Source organism: Eucalyptus grandis, chromosome 6, assembly GCF_016545825.1.
Source record: "Eucalyptus grandis isolate ANBG69807.140 chromosome 6, ASM1654582v1, whole genome shotgun sequence".
In the NCBI taxonomy this organism is placed as follows: domain Eukaryota; kingdom Viridiplantae; phylum Streptophyta; class Magnoliopsida; order Myrtales; family Myrtaceae; genus Eucalyptus; species Eucalyptus grandis.
The window spans coordinates 5,942,560-5,955,117 of record NC_052617.1 but is presented as its reverse complement, the minus strand read 5'-3'; the positions used below and the strand labels follow the sequence as shown (position 1 = coordinate 5,955,117).

The 12,558-nt window shown below is 39.9% G+C and overlaps 2 protein-coding genes across 4 annotated transcripts; one reads left to right on the top strand and one right to left on the bottom strand.

The window, feature by feature from the left end:
- The first annotated feature begins 1,220 nt into the window (after nt 1-1,220).
- LOC104416357 (ABSCISIC ACID-INSENSITIVE 5-like protein 3) lies at nt 1,221-3,344 on the top strand. The gene is made up of 3 exons (XM_010027759.2): nt 1,221-1,889; nt 2,003-2,074; nt 3,264-3,344. Exons 1-3 carry the CDS (start codon nt 1,221-1,223, stop codon nt 3,342-3,344), a joined length of 822 nt encoding a protein of 273 aa, XP_010026061.2.
- Nucleotides 3,345-4,254: 910 nt separating this feature from the next.
- On the bottom strand, nt 4,255-12,208 carry LOC104456639. Of its 3 annotated transcripts, none has more exons than XM_010071489.3 (13): nt 11,822-12,207; nt 11,558-11,645; nt 10,717-10,816; nt 10,569-10,642; nt 10,362-10,433; nt 9,742-9,819; nt 8,827-8,951; nt 8,562-8,634; nt 7,555-7,616; nt 7,098-7,478; nt 6,553-6,655; nt 5,610-5,840; nt 4,255-4,608 (listed from the first exon to the last, which is right to left on the bottom strand). In XM_010071489.3, exons 1-12 carry the CDS (start codon nt 11,899-11,901, stop codon nt 5,640-5,642), a joined length of 1,437 nt encoding a protein of 478 aa, XP_010069791.2. In that variant the 5' UTR covers nt 11,902-12,207; the 3' UTR covers nt 4,255-4,608; nt 5,610-5,639. The 3 variants fall into 3 exon arrangements, with proteins under 3 accessions (XP_010069791.2, XP_010069790.2, XP_010069792.2); XM_010071488.3 differs by having other exon boundaries at nt 4,255-4,536; XM_010071490.3 differs by lacking the exon at nt 4,255-4,608 and having other exon boundaries at nt 5,790-5,929; nt 11,822-12,208.
- Between the last annotated feature and the right edge of the window lie 350 nt (nt 12,209-12,558).

Sequence of the window (12,558 nt, the reverse complement as noted above, 5' to 3'; positions counted from 1 at the left end):
ATTAAATGGCGACATTTCACCTCAACCAAACAAAAAGATGAAAAAAAAAATCGACTCTGTGATACCTATGTCTCCTATGCGTTTGCCATCCTCGGAGAAAGCTTCATTTTAGAGTTGATTTCCTGACATCTACTAGGGACTCTTGCATGAGTAATTGGATGGTACTAGTATGTTTCAGTATTGAGAGATCTCTATGTTGTTCGGCTCGCTTCATCACTTGTCAATGCCACGTGATAAACAAATGCGACTAGCAAAGCTGTAATCCCCTCATCTTGCTTGGTTTCTCATGTTTGTTGTAGCAGGGCTGCTTGTGCAAAGTTCTAATTTTGGGTGGAACTGTCAAGTCTACAAAGAAATGTGAACGAAATAAGCCTCAAACATTTCCAATCTCCATAAAAGAAAATATACCATACGATCGGTACCTGTAACCAGATTAATCGTTTTTATGGTGCCTGATTATGGAACTTCCAATAGACGATAAAATCATAACCAAGTGAGCTTATTATTAGCTCAATCTCTGATCAATTCTCAGCGTCTTTCAAGAGGTTTCGATACTTCCGGCACTAATCTCATTATAGTCGGGTGTCTTAGTTGGGCTTTTCCACTACCGGAAATAACTGTCAACCTACTCGGACTATTTATTCCTGCAGAGAGAGAGAGAGAGAAAGAGGGAAGGTAGGTGGAGTGATCTCAAGAGGGCTGTTGGGGTCCTGGGAGACCCTTCATTGTATCCCTACGATGTAGCATGAAAATCAGCATTTGCTGTTAAGATGAGAACATTCTCTTTTTATCCTACCCCCTCCAAAAGTATGATCCACTCGCCACTCTTCAACCGAACTGGTTCTTCGATCTTTTTGGCGGCTCGCATTTCGCTCCGCGTAATCTTCTTCCTTGACCCCCTCTAAGTCCGCGTGCTCCCGTGTTTATACGATCATTTAAACCATTCGCAAAGCATCAATTTTCTCATCTCCGTCTGCTTGAGCATTCCAGGTTATGTTGGCTCGTTCATCAGACAATGCAAATTCAACGTTTTCTGGTTTGCTTGCAATGATGTTTCAGTGAAAGCTCAATCTTTGATGAAGTTTTCAGAGCCTTTGCATTGATCATATATGGATGACAAAAGCATGCCTTCTGCGATTAAAGCTCACGGGACACATTTTCTTCCGTTGGGTAGAGAAGAATCTCTCTCCACTCTCACCTTTGGTGATGTTCATAGGCAGATGGGGAATCTTGGCAAACCCTTCAACGGCATGACTTTAAACGAATTAACTAGAGTCACACCAGCTGAAGAAGGCCTTCAGCAGCAGAATCCTCATTCTACCCCTTCCGTCTTCCTCGGCAACTTCGACCTCAATGAGACGCAAAATAAGAAACCAGAGGAAGATGTCTGGGGTGAGATTGTGGATACTGAGCAAGTCGGCTCCGTAAATAACCAGTCCCTTGATCCACAGATGACTCTCGGAGAAACCACACTCGAGAATTTTCTTGTCGGTGCTGGCGTTATCAACTTGGATGTCCAAGAGAATCCCATCAATCAGGAGCCAACCGCGGCAGTTGATCCCATGATGGTGGTTTCGCAGCCAATGGACTGGGTGCAACTTCACATGGCTTCAGTCCAACAGCAGCAGCCATTGGTAGTGCTTAATTCGAATTTCAATGTTTCAAGTTCTGCCTACGAGAACCAAGGTTTTGAAACAGGTTATGCAGAGAACCAAAAATCTCTGCCCATTTCAGCGCCAGCCATATCTGCTACATCACCTGATTCTCAGGGATCTAGCGAAAAGAAGTATAGATACTCAGATGAGGTCATGGATAAGACCGTAGAGAGGAGGCAAAAGAGGATGATCAAGAATCGCGAGTCAGCTGCCAGATCAAGGGCAAGGAAACAGGTTAGCCACGTGATCTGAGCTGATGGTTGTTTGTGACCTATTGAAATCTTCTACTTGCCACCTTCAAAGTTGTGTTCTATCTTCTGAGCTGTATTCCTCCTGTGTTGATGAAGGCCTACACCAACCATTTGGAACATCAAGCTCTTCGCTTGAGGAAAACAAATAACTGGCTCAGGAAACAGAAGGTATAATTTTCGCCATCTTTATTGACAAAATATAAATGACTTCTTGATCTCCTTTGGCATGACATTGTATGAAACGGAATTTAAAATTTCCATCCTTTATGCGACAAGAATATTGCCCTTTGTTCTATAGTTTCGAAGTCGATCATGGAGTTATTTGGGAAAGGATAGAACGACTACGTTCTTCATGGCATTCTTATCGTGGATCACAGCTTTGTTTACCTATCACTGTTCATCCGTTTTGTGGCATCTGTTTGTCGCTGTCTCTGGTGGAATCAACGGAATCGGACCAATTAGATTTATTGAACTGTTCTGTTAGAGCCTGAGATTGTAAGACCCATTAGACTTATTCAGGTGCATATGGAGGCTAGGTTCTGCGGTGCCTTTTATTGGGACGTGGTTTAATCCAACTTCAATACAGTAAAAATCTGTTTCCCTCTCGAGAACAGAAGCTAGTTGCTGAACGACATGCATCGTCGCGTGCATCTCTGTTTCTTAGTTTTGCACGTCGTTCGCTGCCTTGCTTTCGCTCACAGTAAGAGAATCACTAATTTCCCCTCTGGTCGGGAATTTCCAATCCCTTGGAGAATTTCGGCTTGCTCATCATGGGGCGTTCTGTTGCCTGCATCATGGAAGAACTCAAATGTGTTTTTAATAGATACCACACGACCGCTAGATTTTCAGTATCATTTTTCCCTTTGTGGACTCTCATTTGGTAAATGTTCGTAGATATGCGACTCTTGGGGAGAAAATCAGAATTAACAAGCACGATAGAATGTAGACACATTTGAATGCCTCCAGTAGAGAGGTTCCTTTTGTGACTTCTTCAATCATTTCTCCATGGAAGAATTTCTGCTCCAAGTCCTAATTGGGCAAAAATCGATGGGTCGTCTCGGAGTTTTGGAAGGGTTTCTTTGTGCCATAAGACTCCAATAATGGTCTCTGAAGTAGGTGGGTTTCCAGCATGAACTGTGTAAATGTTTCTCTTAGGCCAAGGTAGTTGAGGATTCGACCATCCTTTAAGTTGGTCATCAAAAGTCTGTCCGGCTGAAATTCAGTCGTGGTTTGATATCTCGTTGCATTTGCACTCCTTTGAATCTCGTTATTACATACTTGAAAGGATTTCATTTTCCTACTCAAAATCACTGAAAACGTACGTTCTTACTAATTCTGAAATTTTCCTCTTGCGTAGGAACTGGAGCTGCTCTTTTCCTCAGATTCGAGCTCCATGCCCAAGTACCAACTGCGGCGCACGAGCTCATCTCTTTTCTAGTATATATAAAACATAGAATATGCGATTTTTTATTCTTTATTGTTTCGATCTACTTGAGTCATAAGATTGGTTTTCTGGAAACTTCACCCATCAAATTTTGGAAAGAACTCGTCAACCAGTTTTTGCTGCTATTGCGGAAGAAGACATACCAATAATAGCATCACTTTAAAAACAGACAGAAAAAGTGCTTTTTATGGGTCCCAACCTGCTGGCTTTTCATGTTGTTGCTCTTGCTCAGAAGCATCTAATGCCCAGAATGGATGTTCAGCTCGGAAAAGACATAGACGTCTCTTGCATGTAGATGAGTGATATATCATGCACATATCAGGCACATTTCCTTCGCCATCAGATCCCAAAAGCAGAAGGTATGTTCTGCACTTTTGGGAACCCCAAGCAGAGGCATATGCAGCATTAAATACAGTGGCTCCTGAATGAGCTCATCACAGCTATCAGGATTCCCAATTCTTAGGCGCAAAGCTTCCTAGGAAGACATTGTGACAACTCCAATTCTTGAAAGGTCACCGCGAACGACTGCATTTCTCGTTCTATAGTTGTAGTAGACATTGGCAATCCAGCTACGGTTCTACAAGTTTTTCCACGGGCAGCCCCCACCAAAGATTCGTCGAGTATAGCATGACCGTCCACAATTACAGTTGCTCATTATCTTAAGAGAATTTGTGGCATAAATACGGATCTGTTACAGACAGAGATCAGACAGACCTGCGCAAAACTATTCAGCACAAAGTGCCACTGCCTCAATCATCACATTTGTTCCAAACATCACATAAATTCCCAAGGGTTTTGCAGGCTCGCTGCAGAAGGGCATGAACCTTACATAGATCCACTGAATAATGAACATAGCTTGCTTCACAAGGCATTATGACTTCAGACAAAATGAAGATGGGAAGAATTATCAGGAACATAAGTGAATTTCTTTTTCTTCAATTTAGTCCTTGCTGCAGGGGAATGTACATCTACGAGGTGTAGTCTAGTTAGTATCTGTCAAGTAGTTACATGATCCGACAGATCACAGAAAGAAACTCTGCAACCAAATTAGTGACTAGAGACAGCCCTTTTGTATTTACATGTCAACACCTAATCCCTATCCACACATATTTACAACAAGCAATGCTCATTCCCTGCATTGAGCAAGTGCTTTTCTTGTATGCCCTTTCCATGACGAACCTCCCACCTGTAAAGAGAAGATTCCAGAACCCTTAAAAGAGAGCAGCAGAGCTAGCTCTGACAGAAAAACAAGAGAAACCTGCAAAAAAAAACAGCCAAGCAGATGTTTCACATGCTGTAGTAGCTTATAATGATGCAACAAATGACTTTACAATTTACTTGTCTGAGATTTTTATCCTTTTCCACAAGTTTTCTTTGAATCAATCAACTGATGCATAAAAAAGATTGCCAAAAGGTCAGAAGTATACTCACACAGACAAAAGAATCAATGAAGAAATGTAGAAAAGTCACATCTCTATCATTTATAACAAAAGTCAAGATTCTTGTCCTAGAAAGAAAAACTTACCAAGATGAAGGGTTATAGTCAAAATATCTTTAGTGCATCTTAAGAAACTCTGACTATATAATTCAGGGCCTGAATTGAGACTCAAGAAAATGCAGAATATGACCAAAGTGTATCAATCAACTGAAAAGAAGAAAAAAAAATCCCCAAGTAGAAATCTGTTTTAAAACTCCAACAAGTTTTTCTTATAAATAAAAACAAAACAAAATGCCTACTGAGAAGTCATAACACTTAAAACTGGTTCTCTTTCCTTCTAAGTCTTTAAAGGATACTTTTAACACATCTCACATACTTTTCAAAAGGCAAAAGCATGAACCAAAAGCTCAGGCACATGCTTTTAGCTTCTACTTCTGGGATTTACTTATTGGCTTTTCACTAGGTTCCAGTGCCAACAGCTTCAAGTTCAATTCAAAGCAAAAGCCAGGACTAGAAGACAGTGCGAAAAGCCCTCTTAAACAGGCTAAAAGTTCTGCATAAATTTCTGCACAAGTGGAACCTTAGCATTGATACTGCATAAATACAAGGGCCACTGAGAGTGCTGATCACTGTAACTCAACAACATCATGGAATAAGCAAAGAAGTTGACAGCTAAATACCAAGGCTAAACTTGTGGGAATTCACAGAGGCCAAAGCTCCTGCCTGCTTCCACTTTGCCAGGCACGATTGAAAGAATGATAGGTTCCTTTCTACATCTTTTAAGTAACTGGCAAATAAAGTGCACTAGTGTGGTAACTTACATAAGGTAGGAAGGTTGTTCGGTTGCCAAATCATTTCTTTGTGGCATCAATAAACATCGCTCGGGTCCAATGCTCAACATCCTCATTGTGTGATGGTGGCGGAGGAAAAGTAGGATGTTCCACTAAATCCCATCCATCAATAAGAGACTCATTCTTTCCCATATCCGACAAATCAGTAGCATAAAGAAAGCTGGCAGTTGAATTAGGAGGATTGGCATCACCAATGTTTTTCTGCAAGGCACGGCAAGCTCATCAAAACCAGCGAAGGTGTAAACCAACCAAGATTATGCAAAAGGAATCTCATCTTTGGAAGCTGTCCGCTGAACATAAAAGAAAAGAGGAGATATTGGTAATATCAGTTCTAATCACATAACCATGAATTTATACGATAATCTCATACTAATTCACCAAAAAAAGGGTCAAATGATATCTTCACAACAGTTGTAATAGATAGAATATAACTCTACCATAGAAATCGATTGCATTGCATATCATGGCACACAATTCACATGCACAGTCTCTATCTTTTTGCATATGACATCACCACTCCCTTTGGCAACATCCACTAATTCAGAAGGGGGAAAGTATAGAGAAAAGACAGTTCTTTTCTATTCTGTTAGTATTAGATTAGTATTAGTTTGTGACACCAAAAGTGAAAAATAGATTTAGTGATCACAATTGCCCACCATCTTAATGTAGACAAGAAAAGAGGGGGAGTGATGGTGTAATTAGCAAACCTGTCCCACATAGCACAATGAAAGCAATCTAAGTACCAAATCTCAAAATCATTTTAAGATATGCCAGTTTTAATTCAATGTAAGCAAAGGTCAAGTGCAAAAGGATCAAATTTCAGAATACAAGTCAGCTAAAAGTACTCAAATAATATCAGGAACTACATCAATATGAATCAACTGTGAAAATCTAAATACATTCTCACTCATACCACAATAGGAAGCATATGTGCACTTTCCAGTAAAGTGCTTGATGTGATAGCTGAGTTCACGTTCCACACAGACTTATTTAACTGTTGACCTTGCTTACTTGATCTGCAAATCAATGGAGATATAAAAGTGAGACACGGAATGCAAAGAAAATGTGGCATATTAGCAAAAACTAGTATTGAGTTTGCATAATGGCCAATATGCAGAATGCTGCATATACAGAATAACATATAAACTATGTCACCTGACCTCAAAGTCATGAAGTCCTCGAGGTTCTGGCACAAACTCCAAGTTACAAGTCAACTTTAAAAGGAAAGCTTTTAAGTTCCTGACAAACATATCTACTTCTCATCTTTTTGAACTAATATACCTCCTATCATCATCATCTCATCCTGTTCAAAATGGTTATTACTGAAGAAACAAGTGATCTAACTCTGGCATATCCATACAAGTACACACCCAGAAAGGTGACAAACTAATTCAAAGTCAGACTGAAAACACACTTTCTACTTTCTTCATTGTGCTAAAAGGCAATGAAAGTGGGTACCTTGAACAAGCCATCTTCAGAGAAATTACAGAGCGAACTTCCTTCGAAGAAGAGAGTATGCTCAATAATCTAGCAAATGCCTCAAAAGTAGACACCTCAGAAGGGACATCTAAACAGAGAGAATTGAAGCAATATGTTGTGATGCATGCCACACTTTTCTTCAAAAGGGATATTCCTCTCTGCAAATCCTTGTGTGTTTCGACAGAATGAGGAGAAGCAGAAGTAAAACTAAAACTGCTACTTCTACAAGAATCAAGCTGGGCCTTTCTCTCTGACTCCATTGAAGCAACACCGAAATTACTTGAGCTTCTGTCTGACCACGAATTTTCTCCACTAGTGGAGCAATAGTTTTGGCGTGGTATGAAAAGGGGATATTCATTGCTGCAAGGCACACAAAAATTTCAGACAAGCAAGCTTGAGCACCCAAGTTGTCGAATGTCATTGCACAAGAATCTACCTTCGAGAAGATGGACGAGCATCCCAATAAGAATCTCGTTGCCAAATTCGAGAGCAAGAACCCTATTATACAAAGGGGAAAAATATCAGTCAATCAACATAAAGAGTTTATTCTTAATTAAGAGACATAGAATCATCCTTTTTTTTTTAATACGATGTGAGTGAAAATGTTTGGAACATTTAATAATGAAATATAGTATTGCACTATTAAAGAAAAACAACTCCAATTTCCATTCCAAGTCAAGACATATAGCCTCATGAGATCCAGGGGTGGAAGAAACCCTAAAATTGATATTAAATCAACATTACAACAGAAGGGACAAATATCAATCAATCAACAAAGAGAGTCTATTCTTAATTAAGAGACATAGTCATCCATTTTTTAATAAGATATCAGTGAAAATTTTTTGGAATGGTTCATGACAGAATATAGTATTGCACTATTAAAGAAACACAACTCCAATTTCCATTTCAAGTTGAGACATACAGTATCATGAGATTCCGGGGTGGAAGAAACCCTAAAATTGATATTATATCAACATTATGTGAAACAAAGGAAAGCCCACAAATACAGCTAATTCTCAAAAGAGAATACAGGCATTGCAACAATAAAGCAAAGGTAAGTAATATAGTAAGCACATTTATTCAAGCCTTCGCAAAAGTAATGCTGATGCATATCTTCACAAATGAATTGAAAAGATTAACAAGTATTACTTTTGAATCACAGCTGCCTTTCAGTTCAAGGGCGAGAGTCCAACTGATAGGTAACCATCAGAAAGAGCAGTAAGCACTTTTTAATGTTCTCATTTCCTGTCTATTTACATGCCTGTGTTTGGTTGGGAGTCCAAATTCATTTTGTATCACATTCAAGTATCTTGCATATAGGAAAACTATTTTTACTGTAGGCCAAATGCTGAAAGGAAAAAACCAAAACAAAGATGTTGAGAGAATCACAGATAAAACTCAGTGGAAAAGTTCATGTTGTTCAAATTATAAAATTGTCCTCACCGCAAATCCTGAGTTGTGAAGTGCTGGTGCAGCCAAGATCTGAACAACAATATTAAGAAGTAGAACCATGTATCTGTTATGCAACAAAGTAATTAGAATGTTAGTTTAGAGAAACTCACGTTGTTGAGAAACAAGACACTATCAAGGAAGGACTGCACTAATCATTGAAAACCAAAAGACAAACTATGCCTGAAAGAGGGTAAAAGTAAAAGGTTAACTAGAACAGGAGAATCTCTGCAAGTTTTTTGCCATATCCATAAATTACCCCAATGAAGCACCAAGCTCCTCTGAAGGAACAGAGTGGGGATCAAGTCCTCTAGGTAAACGTGCATTGCAAATTTGATCAAATCGACCAATGGATCCATCTTTCCTTTCCCCATCCACAGTCACCTGAGGCATAAATTATATGAACCAATCTATTAAGATAATAGTTATGCAACAAAGGATAACTATCAAGTGTTTCACAATGATTTTCGCCAGGAATACACTTATTACAACAATTACACTGGCAATGATATGAACCACAAAATGAAATCTATATAGCTCCTTTCTGACAAAACTTAGGCAACGAGTAGCACACTTCCTAAGAAAATCTTTGAAAGTATTAACCAAAAGTTATTGTTTGTGCACATTAACAGTCGGATGCAGAAAGGCAAACATGCTAAGCCCAAGATTAGATGTTTAGCTGATGCCATTTTTAATTCAAAGTCAGCTGAAGCTCCATGAGAAGCAATCTTCAGGATCATCTACTATAAGCAATGACAAACTCAAAATCTTTAGAGCTCAGAGAGAAAAGCCAAACACTCTAACTAGAAACAGCTACCCAGCAATCTTCTTTTCAGGTACGACCACTATTCCAGTCCATGTTCTGTGATGCAGCTTTGCCTAACAGTCCCCCCAACTGAGAGTGATCGTTGTGCATGTGGCTTCAATTGGTGAATTCTCGAGTCTTAAAATTTTTATGCCATCATTTCTCTCATTCAAAGACACCGTGATGCAATAATTTCATACACAAACTCTCTTTATCAAAGATATACATAACATTTCACTAGTTGTTATCAACCTTTTCACTCGAGAGATGGAAAAGGGCCTTCGTAGAGCATAACAAGACTATAGTGCATCATCAATACTCGCAGTTTCTAATTACTCATTAGCAAGCAATTACTATTTAAGATCTTACTCTACGTTGGGGGAACAATTTGCATATCTGTTTTATGACCACAGACTGTTTGTGAAGGCGCTCTGAGGTAATAGCCATCTGCAAATAAGAAGATGAAATATGTTAAAACACCAAAGCTTAAACAGCTCGGAAAGCATACCAGGAATGTAGATCAACGATTCCATATCGAGGCTGAAAACTCTAGTCTAGAGTTACATGGCTGCCTATGCTAATCCAAAAAATAAATCTATAATGTCCATCAAACATTTATAAACAATGGCTGAAAACTCTACTCCAGAGTTACACGGCCGCCTATGATAATCCAAAAAATAAATCTATAATGTCCATCAAACATTTATAAACAATCTCCAATAACATAAGAGCTTATTTGTCCACAGACACGGGTGTCAAAAAGAACTAGTGCATGCATGATGTCAAAGACTAAAAGATCAATCAACTACAGGAAGCTGAGAATAGAAAGCTGAAAGATGCCAAAGGAGTCGCCACGCATTTAGTATGTCATGGGGAACAGCAAAAGTAAAATTTAGATAGAAATTATCAAAATAACCCCACTCCAAGAGAGCAATTACATATATATCACAAAGTATCTAAAATAAAAGGTAGCAGGATTGATTCCTCACAAGTCCCAAGGTCTGTGTGCTTATAAGGTTAGGATAGAGCTTCTCCAGTTGTTCCGCACGATTCCTATCCAACTGCATAGAAAAGCCAAAAGTTGACCATCTTATGGTGCAACAGAAACACAATTTGCTTGATACTGAACGTGACAAAGAACACTCCCAAAGTAAATCTGAGAATGAAAATATAAAATTAGGAAAAAATGGTTGCACCTTGGATAGTGCAGAATCCAGCATTCCATACTTTGCCTTCAAATCGTTTGACAGTCTCTCGACCTTAGCCTTCCCTGCAAGTCATCCTTTAGTCTCACATCTTAGGAAGATTATAGAGCCAAATCTAATACACTGCACTCAAAAATACCTTGAACGAGTTGTTCTTTCTTGCGATAAAACTTTTCCCTCAATTTTTGAAGCTTCTCATCCTGTGTCGCTCTCCAATTATATTGATCATCCGCCTTGCCCTGATGAACAGAACAAAACTTTAGACTGACTATAACAGCCATGTGATCTTACAAGTACCGAGCTGTCACCAGCATTACCAAAAGTGGAAAGAACGCTAATCACACAAATATGACATAGAAGAGTATGGTGGGTCCCATCTCCACTGTGTACTTTATAAGTTGCGAAGGCAACCTTCAAAGGGTGAATACATCCCTGATGAACTGAACAAACATCAGATGAATTGGAGTACACGTGCCAACAGACAATTCATCTGCTGTTACCAATAATTATCTATAAACAGCAATGATCTCAAAGTGCCCCAGCCTGCTACATATAGATGGCTAAGCAGCCAGTAAGATTAACAACGTTTTATCAACCTCAACTTAACGAAGTGCCATTAGGGCCTGTGACGGGCAAGAACAACACAGTGTTTACATAACCATTCTTATTTGGCACTCTATCAGCACCACTGACAGATACAAAGCATGCTACGAGTATCAAGAATGCCATTTTAGAAAAGGGTAGCAGAGAACAGTAAAAGAAAAATTCAAAATTCTAGATAGCTTAGGACTCAGGATTCAAAGGGTTCGTGACAAGACCATTCTACTTAAACAGCTAAATCAGCATCAATTAAAGAAACAGAAACGAGGGAAAACAAAAATCCGAGCTCTCGCTCCTACTTGCTTTATTTCTTTTGGTTTCCCGGAAGCACACGCGAATGAACAAGAGAATGCAGTTGCTTCATACAGCAAAAATCAAACCTTTGCCACAAGCACTTCGCTCAATCTCGAATACAGCGCGTCCCGGCGGCTTTTGAGCACTTTCAGATCATTGCTGTACTCGCTCAACCTGCGCACAAAAGACAAAGCACCTCCATCAAGTTGCACACCCAGCGAATTCGCAGCTAGATAACCAGCCATCGGCGGCCCTAAAACCGAGAGAATTCCAAACGAGAACCCTATCCAAACACTTCGACACGCTCCACGAACACGAAATCGCCGTCCACGAACGGGGATCCGAGATACCTGTAGTTGACGCACACCGTGCAGATGGAAGCGAGATTCAGGTTCTCGCAGATGGCGCAGGTGCTGGGCCTTCGGGTCATCGTCGCAGGCGGCGGCGGCCGACGGCGATGGGATCGCGCTCGAAGAACCGAACCGAAAACCCGGACCCGAACCCGACGGAGCCCCGCCGGAAGCAGCCGCCGGAGGAGCGTCTGTCCCCCCAGGATCGAGGAGGCGATTCACGGAACGGAGCCCGATCGCGGCGGAGATCGATCGGTTTCGAACGTGCAGTCGAGGCAGCGGAGATGATCCGCAGCACTTGCGAAGCTTCGATCGTCGAACATCGGACGATCGCGGGCGACGCTTTTCTGCCTTTGCTTCTGTGATCTTGTTTGATCGCTTTCGCGTTGGTTTATCTCTCTTTTTATATCCTCTCAACCCGCCCTGGTAAAACGTGCAACGTGTAAGTAAACTTTTGATTTATCCGACTAGTAAAATTTTAGTTCATAAACTATGTAAAATTAACTTATTAATTATTGCTCTCGAATTTGAACTCATGAAAACATAACATTGAATATTTACCAAAAATTCACGGTATTATTGAACAAATTAAAAGTTTAAGAACAACATTACATAGTAAATTAAAATTTAGAATTGCACTGAACAAATTACAAGTTTATAAACAACATTACAAGTTGAGCCAAATTTATAAGTTATTTGTGCAATTATTGCTTTGTAGAACGACTTCGAAAACATCA

Coding starts and splice junctions, on each gene's coding strand:
- LOC104416357 (XM_010027759.2), top strand. CDS start 1,221: ATGGGGAATCTTGGCAAACCCTTCAACGGCATGACTTTAAACGAATTA. Junction 1,890..2,002: donor GATCAAGGGCAAGGAAACAG/GTTAGCCACGTG, acceptor GTGTTGATGAAG/GCCTACACCAACCATTTGGA. Junction 2,075..3,263: donor ACTGGCTCAGGAAACAGAAG/GTATAATTTTCG, acceptor CCTCTTGCGTAG/GAACTGGAGCTGCTCTTTTC.
- LOC104456639 (XM_010071489.3), bottom strand. CDS start 11,901: ATGACCCGAAGGCCCAGCACCTGCGCCATCTGCGAGAACCTGAATCTC. Junction 11,646..11,821: donor ACGGTGTGCGTCAACTACAG/GTATCTCGGATC, acceptor TTTTGTGCGCAG/GTTGAGCGAGTACAGCAATG. Junction 7,617..8,561: donor TTCACAACTCAGGATTTGCG/GTGAGGACAATT, acceptor TTTGTATAATAG/GGTTCTTGCTCTCGAATTTG.